The 15,644-nt window shown below is 49.6% G+C and overlaps 6 protein-coding genes and 1 further gene across 6 annotated transcripts; 5 read left to right on the top strand and 2 right to left on the bottom strand.

Annotated features, from left to right (window-relative positions):
- Window positions 1-832: 832 nt before the first annotated feature.
- On the top strand, window positions 833-1,670 carry HER10_EVM0006527 (uncharacterized protein; the record flags this gene model as incomplete). The annotated part of the gene is made up of 2 exons (XM_035476110.1): window positions 833-1,555; window positions 1,578-1,670. 2 exons carry the CDS (start codon window positions 833-835, stop codon window positions 1,668-1,670), a joined length of 816 nt encoding a protein of 271 aa, XP_035328104.1.
- Window positions 1,671-3,791: 2,121 nt separating this feature from the next.
- HER10_EVM0003177 (uncharacterized protein) lies at window positions 3,792-4,424 on the top strand (the record flags this gene model as incomplete). The annotated part of the gene is made up of 1 exon (XM_035472861.1): window positions 3,792-4,424. One exon carries the CDS (start codon window positions 3,792-3,794, stop codon window positions 4,422-4,424), a length of 633 nt encoding a protein of 210 aa, XP_035327770.1.
- Window positions 4,425-4,573: 149 nt separating this feature from the next.
- Window positions 4,574-5,716, bottom strand: HER10_EVM0000644 (uncharacterized protein; the record flags this gene model as incomplete). Its single annotated transcript, XM_035470416.1, has 2 exons — window positions 4,574-5,086; window positions 5,177-5,716. 2 exons carry the CDS (start codon window positions 5,714-5,716, stop codon window positions 4,574-4,576), a joined length of 1,053 nt encoding a protein of 350 aa, XP_035327533.1.
- A 789-nt stretch (window positions 5,717-6,505) lies between these two features.
- Window positions 6,506-7,463, top strand: HER10_EVM0002928 (NPP1 domain-containing protein; the record flags this gene model as incomplete). The annotated part of the gene is made up of 2 exons (XM_035472619.1): window positions 6,506-6,756; window positions 6,815-7,463. The coding sequence occupies 2 exons, from the start codon at window positions 6,506-6,508 to the stop codon at window positions 7,461-7,463; spliced, it is 900 nt and encodes a 299-aa protein (XP_035327741.1).
- An 800-nt stretch (window positions 7,464-8,263) lies between these two features.
- Window positions 8,264-9,991, top strand: HER10_EVM0000514 (major facilitator superfamily protein; the record flags this gene model as incomplete). The annotated part of the gene is made up of 4 exons (XM_035470293.1): window positions 8,264-8,520; window positions 8,585-9,041; window positions 9,110-9,688; window positions 9,743-9,991. The coding sequence occupies 4 exons, from the start codon at window positions 8,264-8,266 to the stop codon at window positions 9,989-9,991; spliced, it is 1,542 nt and encodes a 513-aa protein (XP_035327519.1).
- Window positions 9,992-10,133: 142 nt separating this feature from the next.
- On the bottom strand, window positions 10,134-11,561 carry HER10_EVM0001043.
- Window positions 11,562-14,171: 2,610 nt separating this feature from the next.
- Window positions 14,172-15,177, top strand: HER10_EVM0008860 (uncharacterized protein; the record flags this gene model as incomplete). The annotated part of the gene is made up of 3 exons (XM_035478368.1): window positions 14,172-14,352; window positions 14,392-14,875; window positions 14,934-15,177. 3 exons carry the CDS (start codon window positions 14,172-14,174, stop codon window positions 15,175-15,177), a joined length of 909 nt encoding a protein of 302 aa, XP_035328294.1.
- Window positions 15,178-15,644: the final 467 nt, after the last annotated feature.

The following is a 15,644-nucleotide window of genomic DNA, read 5'->3' as shown; positions in this document are numbered from 1 at the left end:
GAGAGATGACAGGGATTGTATGAGGGACGGGTGAGTGCTTGGTTGTTAACGAGGCAGTGTTGCTTGATGTAGACATAGATAGAACTATGATTCGGAGGGGAAGCCCACTCTTTTATGGACGAAAACAAGACGAAAACAAGGCACTTGTTTGTTGAACGTCAAAACGACCAACACAATGTGGCTGTGAAAGTATAAAGGGGTCAAGTGCGCCCAAGGCTGCGCGAAGTTATTCCTGGAAAACCACTGCTAAGACGTCTGCGCCTGAAAGCTTGTTTGCAAAATTACAGGAATCCTAGTGTGCCTGGAGTAGAACGAATCCCGGCGATGGTGAACCGAAGCACGTTGGAGCAGCAAGTTGCAAGTTGAGAGTCAAGCTTGCAGAGATGGGTGCAATATTGGCTTGGCTGCATATGCAGGGGAAGCTTCCAACCAACTTGCTCGCTCTTCCCAACTAGACTCGGATGATCGAATGATGCGGCGATGTGTCGCATAGGTAACTATATGTCAATCATTACGGCGAAGAGAGAGTGGTCAAAGAGAGTGGTCAAGTTAGTAGGTATGTAATCGCGTTGTACATGGACTGTGGCCTCGGCGTTTCGGGTTCTCGCGTCTCAGCGATGCCCAAGTGCAAACGCAAGTGGCTCAGAGCAAAATCTTTTGTTTCTCGTCAAACATCGACCTGGGAGCGTCACTGATGACAATCGCCTCAAGCTAGTAAATTCGTGCGCAGATTAATACGTTATCACTCTGAGTTCTGCGCAATCTTTCGGCACAACTGAGCACCTCATTTTATGACATGAGCCGAAAACTCACCCACGAACCCGTGACAACAATGGAGACGCCTCCTTCTTCTGAGAAGGACTTTGTCGACGTCTTCCACCACATATCGAACGAGATCGACGCCATAAAGGCGGGCGAGCAGCGAGATTCCCAGTCTGAAAAGCAACGTGTTCATGAACTTACTTGCTTCGTCGAGAATCATGCCGACGAGATTAACGAAGATGGCACGATTCTTCATCAGTTTCTGCGCGATGTCAGAAGAGCAGACAATTGCCCTACAGAGGTTCTGAACACGATCCTCGGAAAGTTACCAGAAGCAATTTTGATGAACTTTGGTGGAGCCGTTCCTCTGCTAGAGTTCATCAGGAGACGCTCGCAAAAGATGGTTCGTGCCGTCATCGAATTCATGGCACAAGATATAAAGAAGCGCAACTTAGCTTCTTTAGCCACACTGACCTTCGGTTTCGCTGAAACCTGGTTCGAAGAGAACGAGCAGAATCCCGACACCATAGAAGCTGGTCGAGAAATCATTCAAGCTGCCTTTAACTTCAATGAGAAACCCAACGAGTTGCTCCCGGTCGACATAGACCTTCTAGAGATGCTCGTCAACCTTGCGGCTCCAGAGATGCTTTTCAAAAGCAATAACGAATTGAGTCCGCTGGAGCAAGTTTTGCGTTTCGATTTGTGTCTCAGCGACTCCGACCGTCAACTAGCATTGGTGATGCTTATTCTCGACAAATGCCCCAATAGCATCCACGATTTGGTGACCAAAGAGGTGAGACTTCAGCCGTGGAAAGCGAGCAGCTCTCTTCGTCAACCCGAGTACAGCGTTTACAGGTGGCATATTGCCACCAGAGAATCTTGGCATAATCAGCATCTTCGACAAATAGATGCATCTACGCCGACACAAGTGGGCCCATCTGATCGACTAGCTACCTCTGAGATCGCGAGCGAAAGAGGGCTCGAGAGAACACAGCCCCAGCCCGGAATGATGTTGAAGGGTCTTATGACTGCTTCTTCCGCGCGGATACCTTCTTCGGGTCTAAATTTTGATGCTGATAGACCAGCGAAACCAAGCATGTTGAAACCCAACCAGCCACCCACGATTATGGACCAGCCATCTGTTCTAGAGGGTCGGGGAAAGGAAGGTCAGGTTTCGCGTCGTCCGCTGTTGCGCAACGGAGGTCTGTCAAAACGGAGAAAACCGAAAGAGATACGTTTCACTATACAAGATATTGAGGCTGCAGACAAAGCCAGCGATGAAATTTGCAAGGAGCTCGGAGTTCGCTTTCTGCGGTCGACTGTTTTCCACAACGATGAGACGAGGAACGCCTTCCGGGAGATTGACACGGAAATCCAGCGATTTTTCGGAAATAACGAACAGCGTAAGTTCCAAATACTGAAAGAAAACCCCGACGTAGAATCACTTCAGCTTTTCATAGTTTGGTTCCAATGCCCGCATGGCGTCGTCACACGCCCTTTCTTCTTCCCCTGAATTGAGTGATGAGGATGTGGAGCCTTGGCCACTCTCTAATTGCTTTTGTATGAATGCTAATATTTGGGAACTCAGATTACTATTTCGCAATGGATACGGCTAAAGAATACCGTGATATGACAGAGACCCAAGTGAGGAATTATTTTGGCAAACGGGATCACTACCACACTCTTCGTCATGTCTTTCTTCAACCGGCCACGATTCTACTTGAGAATGATCAGAAAACCCCGCATGGTTCATCCCGCTATACGGATCATCTTCAATTCTTTAATTGGTTCAGGGAGTGGGGCGTACGCAAGATCTTCAAGGTTGTTGTCTATGACGGCGACCACTCTCACCGAGACGAGGAGGTTGAAAAGGCTCTAGCGGGCTTTGTACGCGGGAAAAAGAAGTATCCCTCTTTTGATGTCGAGGTTCTCGACTGGCACAAGGAAGATCTCTGCCCCGAGGTGATACAGACAGCAACGCCGCAGGTTCGCGAACTTCATCTGCATTGGAGTGGTCGGAACTCTGTCTTGCGTGGGTGGAGCGAGCCTGAGGGACTACCTGCTCTTGAATATCTGCAGAAGGTGTATGTCTACTACTCGGTACCATCGATTGAGGAAAGCCGCATACGAAAGAACATCGAAAGCTTCACAAGGCGCATGAAGCAGCCAAGGCGACGGCCGGCGAAGATGGGTCAGACGAATCAGAACTCTACTAGTACCAAGGCGCCAGTACAAATGCAATCGTCGAGGCAACTAACTCTGGTCCAAGCACATGAGCACTTCGACGATTACAAGAGTCTACCGACCATTCAAATTGTAGATGTGGGCAGGGTCACGCCGACAGGCGCAGCTGGGCCCGATCGAGCTGCGGGTTCTGCCTCAGAATCTGTAGAACAGCCGTGGTTCAAGTACGTTGAAGAGTTTGTTTCGATTATCCCCACACCGGAAGAGCTACCAGATTATGACTTCAAGAACCCACATTTACGTCGAGTGAGACTTGCACTGATTGACGATGGGGTCGATCTCTTCAGCAAAAGCATGCGCTGTCTAGAGTCGCGCTTTTTGGAAGGTCGAAGTTTCGACCAAACGCCTGATGGACCCAACCCGGTTTATTCATCTGTCAGTGGCCACGGAACATTCATGGCAAAAACAATTCTTCGCATCTGCCCATTCGCAGACATAATACCTTATCGTTTGAAAACTGTCCGAGACGCATCCAGCAATCGGCGAGTACCTGATGCAGGCAGTGCAGCTAAGGTAAGCATCATGCTCTCACATTCTAAGGCATCTTTCGAGCCAAGTTCTGTCATCGGGCTTTGTAATCTTAAACCGGCATTGAAAAAAGCTATTGATCTGACTAACTTGCGCAGGCTATTAAAGCTGCCATAGAGCAAAACGTCGACATCATCAGTATGTCTTGGACCATCCGCAACGACAATAACAAGATTCCAGAGGCCACGCTCATGGAGTTACGCAATGTCGTGAGCGCATGTGAGGGCACCGGCAGTCGACGCCGTCGGATTCCCATCATGTTCTGCGCAGCGAGCGACGATGGAATCCAAGGACGCAGTCAGCACGGTAATAGAGGAGAGTTTCCGCGGGAGATCAACAACGCCAAAGTGTTCTGTATTGGTGCTGCTGATCCTCACGGACAGGTCTGGCCAGAAGTTACCGACCAGAATGGGCTGAACTACCTATTCCCAGGCGTAGATATCAAGGATGTTTTTGAAGATGACAGCCATGATTCCGATACCATATCAGAGGCTTTGGGGTCTCAAATCAGTGTTCTTGTCACTAGGAATGGACGTACAGGCTCGTCGGTTGCCACGGCTCTTGCAGCTGGCCTCGCAGCGCTTCTTATCCACTGCACCAAGTTGGGACACTACTATACCAACGCATGGAAAGGCCCCGATACTCGCCGCAAAGAGACCATCACGCAGCAATTTGTCGATCAGATCGCAACTTACGAAGGCATGCAAAATGCTCTGGATAACCTGAGTTCTGGTAGTCGAAGTGGGACGAAGTATGCGAACCCAAGCAAGGACTTCGCGTGTGCAATTCAGGATCTGAGGCAGTATGATGTACAAGGTGGAGCAGCGAACAACTTGCCTCAGTCTCTGAAGCCTATCGCAACTCTGTGTCGAAACTTATGCAGGATATGAAGGCCGAATCAAAGTTGTCTCGAAGAGCACAGAGTCCAGGTCATTTGATCTAGCTCACTTGGAAGAACGTTGAATTCATGTAATTCAGATAAGCACTTCATGTTCTCTATCCATATTCTAGAGCCTCTATGATGCCGTGGAGAAATTGCTCAGGCGTCCCTCACGGTGAATCTCAAGTTCAGAGTCTCAACTTCCGGGTTCGCTCTGAAACTGAAACCGCTCGCGCCTCCCCATACTGTCACTTCCGTAATTACTTTCCGACCAAATGTCGCTTTGTGCTGGATGAGGAACAAGGCCGGAGCGGCGCCGTGCGTGCTCCCGAGAATGGCCAATCCCGGCCGGGAATCCATTGAGAATGTCGCCCTCTCGCTCCAACCTGGCACCCTGCGGTACCCGGCGTCATACAGAGCCTGCGCAATGAGGTTGAAGCTGGGGACGTAGGTGATGTGAGACTGGAAGATGAGGTTAATGTTGTTAGGACGGACACGCTTTGCTGCGCAGGCATCGAGCCATTGGAAGTAGGCGAGGTCGGAGAGCTGTTCAAGTTCTGGGACGTCGCCGGCGCCGCTTTCGGCTATTTGATATCGGGGGCTGAAGTCTCTGTCAAAGATGATTGCTCCTGAGCGAGGGTTGAAGACGTTTTGGTAGGAGGCTTGTGATGGCTGGAGGAAGAGAGTAACATGTTAGTAAGAGATCCACGATATTAAAGGCCGAAATTGACGGCTTCGCAGGAGTTGAAACTTAGAACTGACCTCTCCCCACGAGCCATCCCGGAGTGTGAAGTCATTTGCATGCAGGAATGTAGACAGCCCGTTCTCCATCGGGTCTACTGGATGACTCGGGTCCGCGAAGACGTCGTCCATGAGATTACCGAAACCAGGTGAGGTCTCAAACTGGTCAAAGTCGTCGCCATCACTGAACTCATCGCCGCCGTTAGTGTTGAACGGCGCCCAGTTGATTTCGCGCGTCCATCCCCACTGTTCGACGGCGGCCTGGTTCTGCCACGGGCTCGCAACGCTGACCCCGCGGTTATGGCGGGTCGCCTCCGCGTCACTCAGCGGCATGAGCGTACGGAGGTAAACGCCCTTTTGGACGCGACCACTATAGTCATTGGGGAAGCTGGGGAACTGTCCTACGACTCGCTTGGCGAGAGGTTCCTCGTCAGGGTAGGGAAGAGTGTCGGGTCTTGCGACTGGTGTGGGGGATGCGCCAACAAGGGCTACTTGGAGGACTGCCCATGACAAGAGGAGGCGAAGACCGCTTGCCCCGAAGGAGTGTGACGTGCTTGACATTGCAAATTAGAAGCCTTGATAGCTTTAAGACACAACGAGCAAGTAGAAAGGACAACTTCGGAGGGGAAAAAATGGACGTAAACCGGATGTCGTTTAGATAATGTAAAGAAGCATTACTAAATCACATCTTTCAGCGCATCCAAAATGGGTGAGCATATTGCGGAAATGACCATTGGCTTTAAGTTTTCCTGGCGTTCGGTAATATATGAAGTGCCTCGTTCCTTAAAAGTCAGCTGTAGCCTCATTCTTGGCGGGAGTAATTCAATGTGGGAATGACACAACGGGGAGTTGCTGGCTCCCAGCAAGAACACTAATTTTATCCAGTTCAATGAGATTAGGAAACTTACAATGAGCAATGACTCCACTGGTAAAAGAACTTCGATGAATGGGCGTAGAATATCTTGGATGTATTTGAGCTAGTTCTTGCGGACGAGATGAACGCAAACACCGTCGATATTGCCGAAGGTAGATAGTCATGTAATTGCCCAAGTTTGGCAGTCCCTAGTCTAATTCTCGTTGTTTTATTCGCCATGACCAAGAAGCTTCTGGTGGCACTGGCCACTGTGCCGTGCCATGCGGCGGCCGGCGAAGCCGTCTAATTAAACTCAAATGGACAACAGCTGAGAACTTGAAGCAGGGCGGGCAGAATTTATCGGAGTCAACCACTATTGCCCATATCAATATCGTTATCATTATCTCTTAAGTATACGCACCTCTCGAGATGTCCCATCAGCGACTCGCTAGTGTTATAGCCTCTGTCTCAGTTCAACTGATACATCCACTGACATCATGTTTGTGAGAGCTCAGCACCTTCTTACAGTATGCCTCCTCTTCTCGGAGGCTGCCCTAGCTGCCATCTTGCCTCGCGGAGGTGATGATTCAGGTGGCCATCCGTGGGCCAATCATGATATGATCACACCTTTCAAACAGGACTCCTCTCCCGGGACAGACGGTCGTCTGGAACGTAGATTCAACCCGTTCCTTGCCGTCACTGGAGGTTGTGATCCGTATCCTGCAGTCGATGCCAGTGGAGCTCTCGGGTAAGCCTCCATGTTGTTCGTCATGTAAAAAAAATTCATATCTAATGGAATAAAATAGAGCAGGTCTGAAGCCTACAGGTGGCGGGAGATCAGGCTGCGGCAACGGCGGCGCCGGCCAAGTCTACGCTCGCCACGGAAGCAGTCACGGACGTGATGCCATCATTTACAGCTACTATTTCCCAAAGGTTCGGTGGGGCAAGGGAAACGACGAGGGGCACCGCCACTACTGGGCCAGTGTTGTGGTCTGGATAAATCGATGGGGTTGCAACGCCGAGAAACCCTCCTCATACCGGGTCGTTGGCATCTCATACACGGTCGACCACTTGAGATGGGGCACTACGGCTGTTGGTGACCTCAAATTCAGAACTTCACCCACGAACCCGATTGTCTCAATCCACGATAACGCCATGGCACCTTTTCAAGATACAGACGTATCCGCGGCCTCCAATCGCACTCTTATCGCGTGGAGCTCGTTACCTAGCCCAGCGAGGCGGGCCTTGACTGACGTCAAATACGAGAAGACCCAAGTGCCGTTTAACGACGCCAATATCCAAGGATCCCTCGATGGGGCTTACCAACAGGCATTCTACAACGGTCTGAAGGACGGGCAGGACTGTACCAAAGACATCCCGGACCCTGATGGTCCTGACTTGGCACCCGGCGAGCAAGAGCCTATTGCAATTCCTCTGCCTCCTGTTGATGATTAGATACACCAATGAAGACAAACCGAGACATTCTAAGTAATGCGTGAACAGCTGAGCAATATTCGCAATTGATGAAAATGATGTGATATCACTGATCTTGGGTGATCGTCCTTAGCATTGTCCCTTTGAGTTCAGTCTGGGGTCTACCATTCGTCATGCCTGCAACGCAAATGACCCTCAGTCATTGCTGAATTCAGGGTGATCAGTGACAAATTTTGATGGGAAATAGTCGACTCCTTTACATCGTGTGTGGAGACTGGGCTTTTGGTGTGAATGTGGTGTAGGTGCGATGTCAAAACGGAATGCAAGGGTTAAGCACGCCGACTTACATCGTGGCATACCGACCGGTCTATTTATTTTTTCTCTATCTATGATGCCTTTGAAGACTTTCGTATTTGAATATCACTTCAGAAAGATCCTTGACAGACTCCAAATCAGCCGAGGTTGAAAATCACTGAACAGCTCCGCCCACCCACAGACAGCGCGGAGTCCCGGATCCTGCTGAACCTGGGCCAGAAAGTACCGGAGTGTAATCAACTTGTCGCTACAAGCTAATTGGACAAATTCCGCATGATTTTGTCATAGCTCGGTTCGGAGTTGTTGCCGGATGCCTGTAATAATCACGGGGGCTAAACGTTCCCACCTCAAATACGCGTGTTTCAGGGATTGTGCGTCTTCTAATACCAGCGGTTTACCACGGCCGATAACAGGGGCTATCTGATACTATAAGTCCATATGTGCAGAAGCGTCCTCGAATCCTCGAATTCTTCTCTCAAATGAGATTTCTGGTCTCGTTTGCAGTCATGGCAGGAACATCGGATTCGAAAGCTGCTTCCGAGGCTCCTAGGATGATCCGACCAGATACGCAAGAGCCACAAGCTCAGAATCTTGCCTCGAAGCCTCCCATACGGAGCCATGATCTTGAAGCTGGTCATGAAGTAGACAGAGAAGCTCTGATCGTCGATTGGGACGGGCAAGGCGACCCTGAGCACCCCTCGAATTGGTCAGATGGAAAGAAAGGGTTGAACATCGCCATACTGTCCCTCCTTAGCGTCGTCACGTCAGTAAATACTAGTCCACTGACTTTTATGAATATCTCTCATAATTAGTACTGATATCTGCAGACCACTGGGCTCCTCGATGTTCGCGCCTGGCATCCCCCTTATTATGAAAGAGTTTCGAGACGACAGCTCTGTTACTGCAACCTTTCTGCTCTCGATCTACGTTCTCGGTTTCGCCCTTGGTCCTCTACTTGTCGCCCCCATCAGCGAACTTTACGGCCGCAGATACCTCTACATCTTTGGGAATATCCTCTTCACGGGGTTCACAATTGGGACAGCATTGAGCAATAGTATCGGAATGTTGCTTGCTTTTCGCCTCTTGATGGGTCTATCTGGTGTCGTTCCTCTCACTATTGGGAGCGGAAGCATCGCAGATATGATGCCACCCGAGAAGCGAGGTAGAGCTGTTTCCATCTGGGCGCTGGGTCCCTTATTAGGCCCATGTGTTGGGCCGGTCGCCGGCGGATATCTCATCCGCGCCGCTGGATGGAGGTGGGTGTTTTGGCTTATCAGCATTTTAGTGAGTTCACGTCTCTCGGCGTCGCGATACATCGTTGAGAACTTTCAAGACTAACGCTACTCTTCCAGGCAGGAGTATCCATACCAGTCTCAATTCTGGTATTACGGGAGACGTACCCCCCTGCCATTCTGGAGCACAAGGCCAGCCGTCTTCGGAAGAAGACTGGAAACAAAGAGATACGAAGCAGGCTCGAACAAAAGACCCGTATGTCAGAGAAACTCCGTCTTGCCGCTATGCGCCCGATCAAGCTCTTGGTAGCCACTCCAGTGGTTACTCTCAACGCCCTCTACATCGCTATTTCTTACGGAATCCTGTACCTCCTGGTTGCAACTTTCACTTTTGTCTACACAGAACACTATGGATTTGATGAGGGTTCGAGTGGCCTATCTTTCCTTCCCGCTGGCATTGGCATGGTCATCGGCGTGCTCGGTTTCGGGCAGTTGACCGACTTGATCGTGAAGCGGACTAAAGCCAGAGGCTTGGAGCATAAGCCCGAAGACCGACTGAAACCAATCATGACTGTTCCCTGTGCACTGGCTTTGCCATTCGGCTTGTTTCTCTACGGCTGGACGGTACAAAATGGCGTCCATTGGATTGTTCCGATGCTGGGCGTCATGGTGATGTGTATTGGGTTGATGGGTACAATGGTAAGTCCGGAACAGTTCAGTAATTCGTGTATGCATTTACTCACAACATGGCAGACATGCATCCAAAACTATCTCATTGATGCCTATCCGCAATATGCCGCCTCAGTGACAGCGGCACTGACGCTTTTGAGATCGCTCCTTGGTGCTCTATTGCCCTTGTCTGGATTGGAAATGTATGACGCTTTGGGCCTGGGTTGGGGGAATAGCTTGTTGGGGTTCATTGCGCTGAGTCTTGTTCCAATCTTGGTATCATTCTACGTCTTCGGGGAGCGCATACGGAAAAGATTCAACCCCAAGTTGTAATCGTTTCCTTTCCTTGTTCACAATAAAAATGGTGGGAGACCGTGAGATCAGACAATTAATAATTGAGAGTCTACCATGCCTAATGCTTCCTCCTTTGACCCTCCAGATGATTACGCAACATTTCCTTCTGTCCCAGAAAATGTCACATGCTCAATATCGTGAATCTCTTCTGGCCATGATAGCCAGGGCTGCCACATCGACCCCAAGTGAGCACTGATGGCATGTAGAAGATGCGGCCCGGCTTCTCCGATCTGCCAAAAGCTCCTACCGAAGTGAAGAAACATGCTGTATCGTGCTAAAATCACCAACGCCTCCGGGGCCTGGCGCTCCAAGAGGCAGATGTAACGATCAGACAGCATAATCGACCAGGTAAACATCATCCGTCGTCCACACTCCACCCTTGTTGGATCCCTCAGATCATGGAGGCCGGTATCCACCAGTCGAAGTGCCATCTCACATGCTGACCTTTCCTCTTCATTCAAGTTCGATGAGTGAGCTATGAGAGACTGCAGAGCCTCGTTTGGCTCAATGGTTTTATCGTACATGTCCACAGCCAATCCCCTCATCATCAGCGGGCCAAATTCAGTCTCCAAAAGGGAAACCCAATCTTGTTGAGCGGCGACGGCTTTGACTCCGCCATGAATCCTGACGCCGTGAGTGAAGCGGTTCAAGAAACTAGGAAAGTCCAGGCCATCATCACGAAGCACATCAGCCAAGATGTGGCGGCCAAGGACAGAAGAAAATAGTAGTCGGGCTACGCATGTGTTCCTGCATTCTTCATGGTGCGTCATGTTGAACATTTCGATCGCTCTGGTTTGCAATCTGACTGCTTGATCGAGGTAAAGCGCCGACTTCTCAGGTCGGATAATGGAAAGATGGCGTGCAGACATGGCCAGGACCCCCTGCATCAAGAAAGGGGCCTGCTGGGCGATTTTCAGAACCAGCTCCGTCGCAGGTCTCCCAAGGTTGTCATCGAACTCAGGAACGTAGACATCGAAGCTGAAGTGGAGAAGTAGCTCCATGTGAAGCATGTTGACGGCGTCGGGGTCTCCGTTTGGCTGGACATCTGGTGATGCCCTAGCAGAATGATGATCCGATCGAGGGGACACATCATGAACCTTGTTTGGCTTGGTCAATTACACGTATTTGTCTTTGCAAATGGGTGTGGCTGACTTACCCGTATGTATGGCTCTTCGGCAAAAGAACAGAGGCGGTCGGCCTTGATGCAGTTGAAGCATGTGGGCCGTTGTTCATCACACTATTCAAAAGCAAAAAATGTCAGTTTACCAGATGCTGTGCATAAGAGAAATACTAAGAAGGGAAAGAGCCGATAGCAATGCTGGTTCGAGAAACAACTTACCCGCATATGCCGCCGCTTACACTCAGTGCACCCTTTACGGCTTTTCTTGTGTTGACGACGTAACATGGCGATTGGATACCCTTTGGAAATTTTCTGTTGAGTTTGTTGCTCCTCTGCTCTCAAGGGATGAACTGCCGGCCGTGGAAAAGAATAAAGCTCTTCATGTCATGATTCGAGCCTGCCTCTGAACTTGACGGTATGAAATGCATTAAGTCCGGTCAGCGGCTGACAACATTGCTGGGTGGCACAAAGCAGGGTCCAAGTATTTAATTAGTTGGCTGAGCATTCGTAGATGTTGCATCCGTACCCCTGATGGCTGGGATTGAATACGCGTATCTCCACAATTCTCCACAATACAAGCATTTACGTGTATCTCGGGCCCTTGGCCCCCTTGCAATTTAGGGTCCATCTTTTTAGGGCCGAGATCGAAGTCCTCTAGTCTGATGATAAGAGGAGCCATGCATCTCCTGACACCGACAAGATTGGTCAACTGTCCTTCCAGGCAGCAACATAGAAATTTTCTCGCCGTACCGGCAGTGTGAGATCGTCATACAATTGCTATGCCACCACAATGAATATTGATACAGACAGAGTGACTGTAGCGATCAGGGACAACTTCTACACGGCAGGCGCTCCATACCTTCTTTGACGGAGAAACCCATACGTACAATCCACAAAGATGCTATTTTGGGGCAGAGGCTGAGTTGAATATCTCAAGGATAAGATCTAGACCGAGGGAATACATGCTAGTGAACTGTTCGTGTTTGAGACCGGGCATCTCGTCGGCCAAAATCTTTTAAGTCAAACCCCCCACTTCCCGGCACCCCCCTGTTTCTGGCACCCACAAAAACGCGAAAATCCACCACAACGCAATGCCCACCCCCAACCTCCTTTTATCACAACATTTTCAATTCGAGTCTCATTTTTGCACATACCTTCTTCTATATCTAATGCCTCAATATACCGAAGATCAGCTTCGTCAGGCTCTCGAGGACATCTCAAACGGCAAGAGTCAAAAGAGAGCCTCATTGGAGTATGGGATACCACGATCAACCCTCCAACTACGTCTCCAAGGTGGTCAGACTAGGAAAGTGGCTTTTGCTGACTGGCAGAGGCTGTCTCCTGACCAGGAGAGTAAGCTGGCACAATGGGTTCGCATTCAGGCTTCTGGGCCTCGCACCAACGCACCAACAGGTGAAGGAATTCGCAGAGCGAGTTCTGGCTGCTGCTGGGGATACCAAACCATTAGGAAAAGGCTGGATCTATGCCTTCGTGAGAAGGAACCCTATCATTAAGGTTCAGAGAAGTCGTTCCATCGATTCTAGACGCGTTAATGGGGCATCTACTGAGGTCATTAGGAACTGGTTTAAGTTCCTTGCTATCCCTGAGATCAAGGACATCAAACCAGCCAACAGATATAATATGGATGAGACTGGCATCCTCGAGGGTCAGGAGCTAATGGGTTAGTGCTGGGCATGGCTGAGACGACGTCTGTTCGCAAGAAACAACCTGGGTCGAGGGCATGGGTCTCTATCATTGAGTGTATCTCAGCCTTGGGTAGGGCACTTCGTCCTCTTATCATTTTCAAGGGAAGACGGTCCAACAACAGTGGTTTCCATTACATCTGGTTCCATACGATGGGTGGGAGTTTACAGCAACAGATAATGGCTGGACTACAGACTTAACTGCCATTGAATGGTTAGAGAAGGTGTTTATCCCACAGACTATGCCCGAGGCTGAGGGCGAGGCTCGACTGTTGATTGTGGATGGGCATGGGAGTCATACGACGACAGACTTCATGTGGAATTGCTATATTAACAATATCCATTTACTGTTCTTACCACCACACTCCTCTCATGTCCTCCAGCCACTTGACCAGTCTGTCTTCAGCCCTGTTAAGTCAGCCTATCGGAAGGAGCTCGGTTACTTGTCTCAATGGAACGACTCTACCATTATAGGTAAAAGGAACTTCCTGGACTGTTACCAGAAGGCTCGACTTGCTGGTCTATCAGTCTCGAACATCAGAAGTGGTTGGAAGTGGACTGGTCTACACCCTGTAGCGATGGTTAAGCCCCTGATGAACCCTATGGTATTACCTGAGCCTTCTGCTAAGCCCACCACACCCAAACCAACCAGTCGGGGCAAAAGCGATGCCATAATGGTCAACAAACTACCCCTGTTGAGCCATGGGATTCTGCTTCCTCTGCAGTGGTCTGGTCGACACCCAGGAAGCTGGCAGAGCTCAGCGGTCAACTGCACTTATACACCCAACTCGACAATGATACCAGCACTCAACGGCTGCTGTTCAGGAAGGTGAAAAAAGGCTTCACAGAGCAGGCCTGGCAACTGGCAGTTGCCCAGCAGCAGCTGGCTCACCTGAGGGCCAAGTTACCAACGCTGCAGTTAGGAAGAGGAAGACTGTTCAGATCGATCCCAACACGAAGTTTGCGAACATCAGGGATATCCATCGGGCTCAAATCGAAGCGGGTGAAAAGGAGGTTATTACGGCTGAATCCAGCGACTCTGAATGCCCTAGTGAGGCTGGCAGTTGTATTGTAGTGGGTGTGGTTGAGGATCAATAGTTAATAGTAATGAGGAGGTTGGGTTGTGATCCCATCGTTTTTGTGGGTGCCAGAAACAGGGGGGTGCCAGGAAGTGGGGGGTTTGACTTATCAATATAAAAGCCAATGTCAATGACAGATGATACAAAAAGTTGCAAAAAATTGACCCAGCATCTACCACCTTTCTGAATTGAATCTGAAAACCCTAGCTTGCATCACTATCATAGATTCATAATTTCCTATCAATACCCGAACCAACATGACATCGATTCATCACCGAAGCGACAGCCAGGTCATGGCATCTCTTTACTTATACGACCCTTCACTGGCTGCCGCTTGCGTCTTCATCGTCCTATTTTCTTCAACTCTTACTGCTCACGCGATTATTCTTTACAAGAGACGAACGCGCTTCTTCATTCCATTCATCGTCGGCATTATCTGCGAAATCCTCGGTTATGTTGCTCGTGCCATATCGGCAGCCCAAACCCCGAACTGGCAGGTGATGCCATACGCACTGCAGTCTCTCATGCTGCTTATCGCTCCGTCTTTACTCGCAGCATCCATCTACGGCATGTTAGGTCGCTTAATTATTCTATCAAACGGCCAAGACTACAGCCCGGTCAAGCCGAAGATTCTTACGAAGGTTTTCATCACGAGTGATGTCCTCTCCTTTCTGGTACAGAACGGAGGTGGGGGTATTCTCACCAATGCCAAGTCGCCGAGCAAGATTCAACTGGGAGAAAACGTCATCATTGTTGGTCTTTTCATCCAGCTCATCGGCTTCGCTCTTTTCATTGCTGTCACAGCGGTCTTTCAATGGCGTATTTCTCAAGAGAGAAGTCAGAGTCTGAGACACGCCGCCTCATGGGAGAAGTTCCTGTGGATCTTGTACGGTGTCAGTGCACTGGTCTTGATCCGTTCACTTTTCCGCGTCATTGAGTACATCCAAGGCTATGATGGATAGTGAGTCTTGCCACATCTTCTGCTTCCTTTTCTGGTCACTAATTACTCATATTATCAGCTTGCAAACAACCGAGGTGTTCCTCTACGTCTTTGACGCGGCTCTTATCTTTCTCGTCACTTTCATACTAGCTGTGTTCCACCCCAGCAAGGTAATGACCGTGGATGAAGACGGAAACGTCATTTCCGCTGAAGGATCACATGAATTGAGAAGTTTCGTGCCATTGGGAACCTCCAGCGCTCAGGATTTAAGTGCAAGCTGGGCCCCCAAGAATACTCATGAGAGGGAGTATGGTGGTCACTGAGTCGAGGCTTCTAAACTGTGGAAATATCTCTATCTCTAGCATTCAAGAAACTCATAGAATGAAGTCCGTGGAAATACGTTCTAAAAACGAGTCACTTTGTATGTTGTCGTGTTTCTTTTGTTCATCTTTGATGTCTAAGCAATATCAATATCTTTGGCCAACCTGAAACCTTCAATTCAGATGATTACCATATGGCTTATCCGTTGCGAGGTGACTTAAACACGTACGCTTCATCAGATGAACGGCAAACGGCCTTCGAGTTGAGGAAACAAGAATTCGGGCAAGTTAAGACTCCGTCCAAAATGACGAGAGCCTATGAGATCTCAAAGTTGGGCAGTAAGCCTGAATCATGAGGCCTATGCCCTATCTACCAAAATCTGTATATCTCACAATGTACCTTCCCGTGTTGACTCGAGATCCATTCATGAACCAGTCGTTACAAAGAGCCCATGGCGTTCACAATTTCC

This window comes from Colletotrichum scovillei, assembly GCF_011075155.1.
Source record: "Colletotrichum scovillei strain TJNH1 chromosome Unknown Contig00010, whole genome shotgun sequence".
NCBI classification, from domain to species: Eukaryota; Fungi; Ascomycota; class Sordariomycetes; order Glomerellales; family Glomerellaceae; genus Colletotrichum; species Colletotrichum scovillei.
This window is presented reverse-complemented; position numbering and strand designations above follow the sequence as displayed.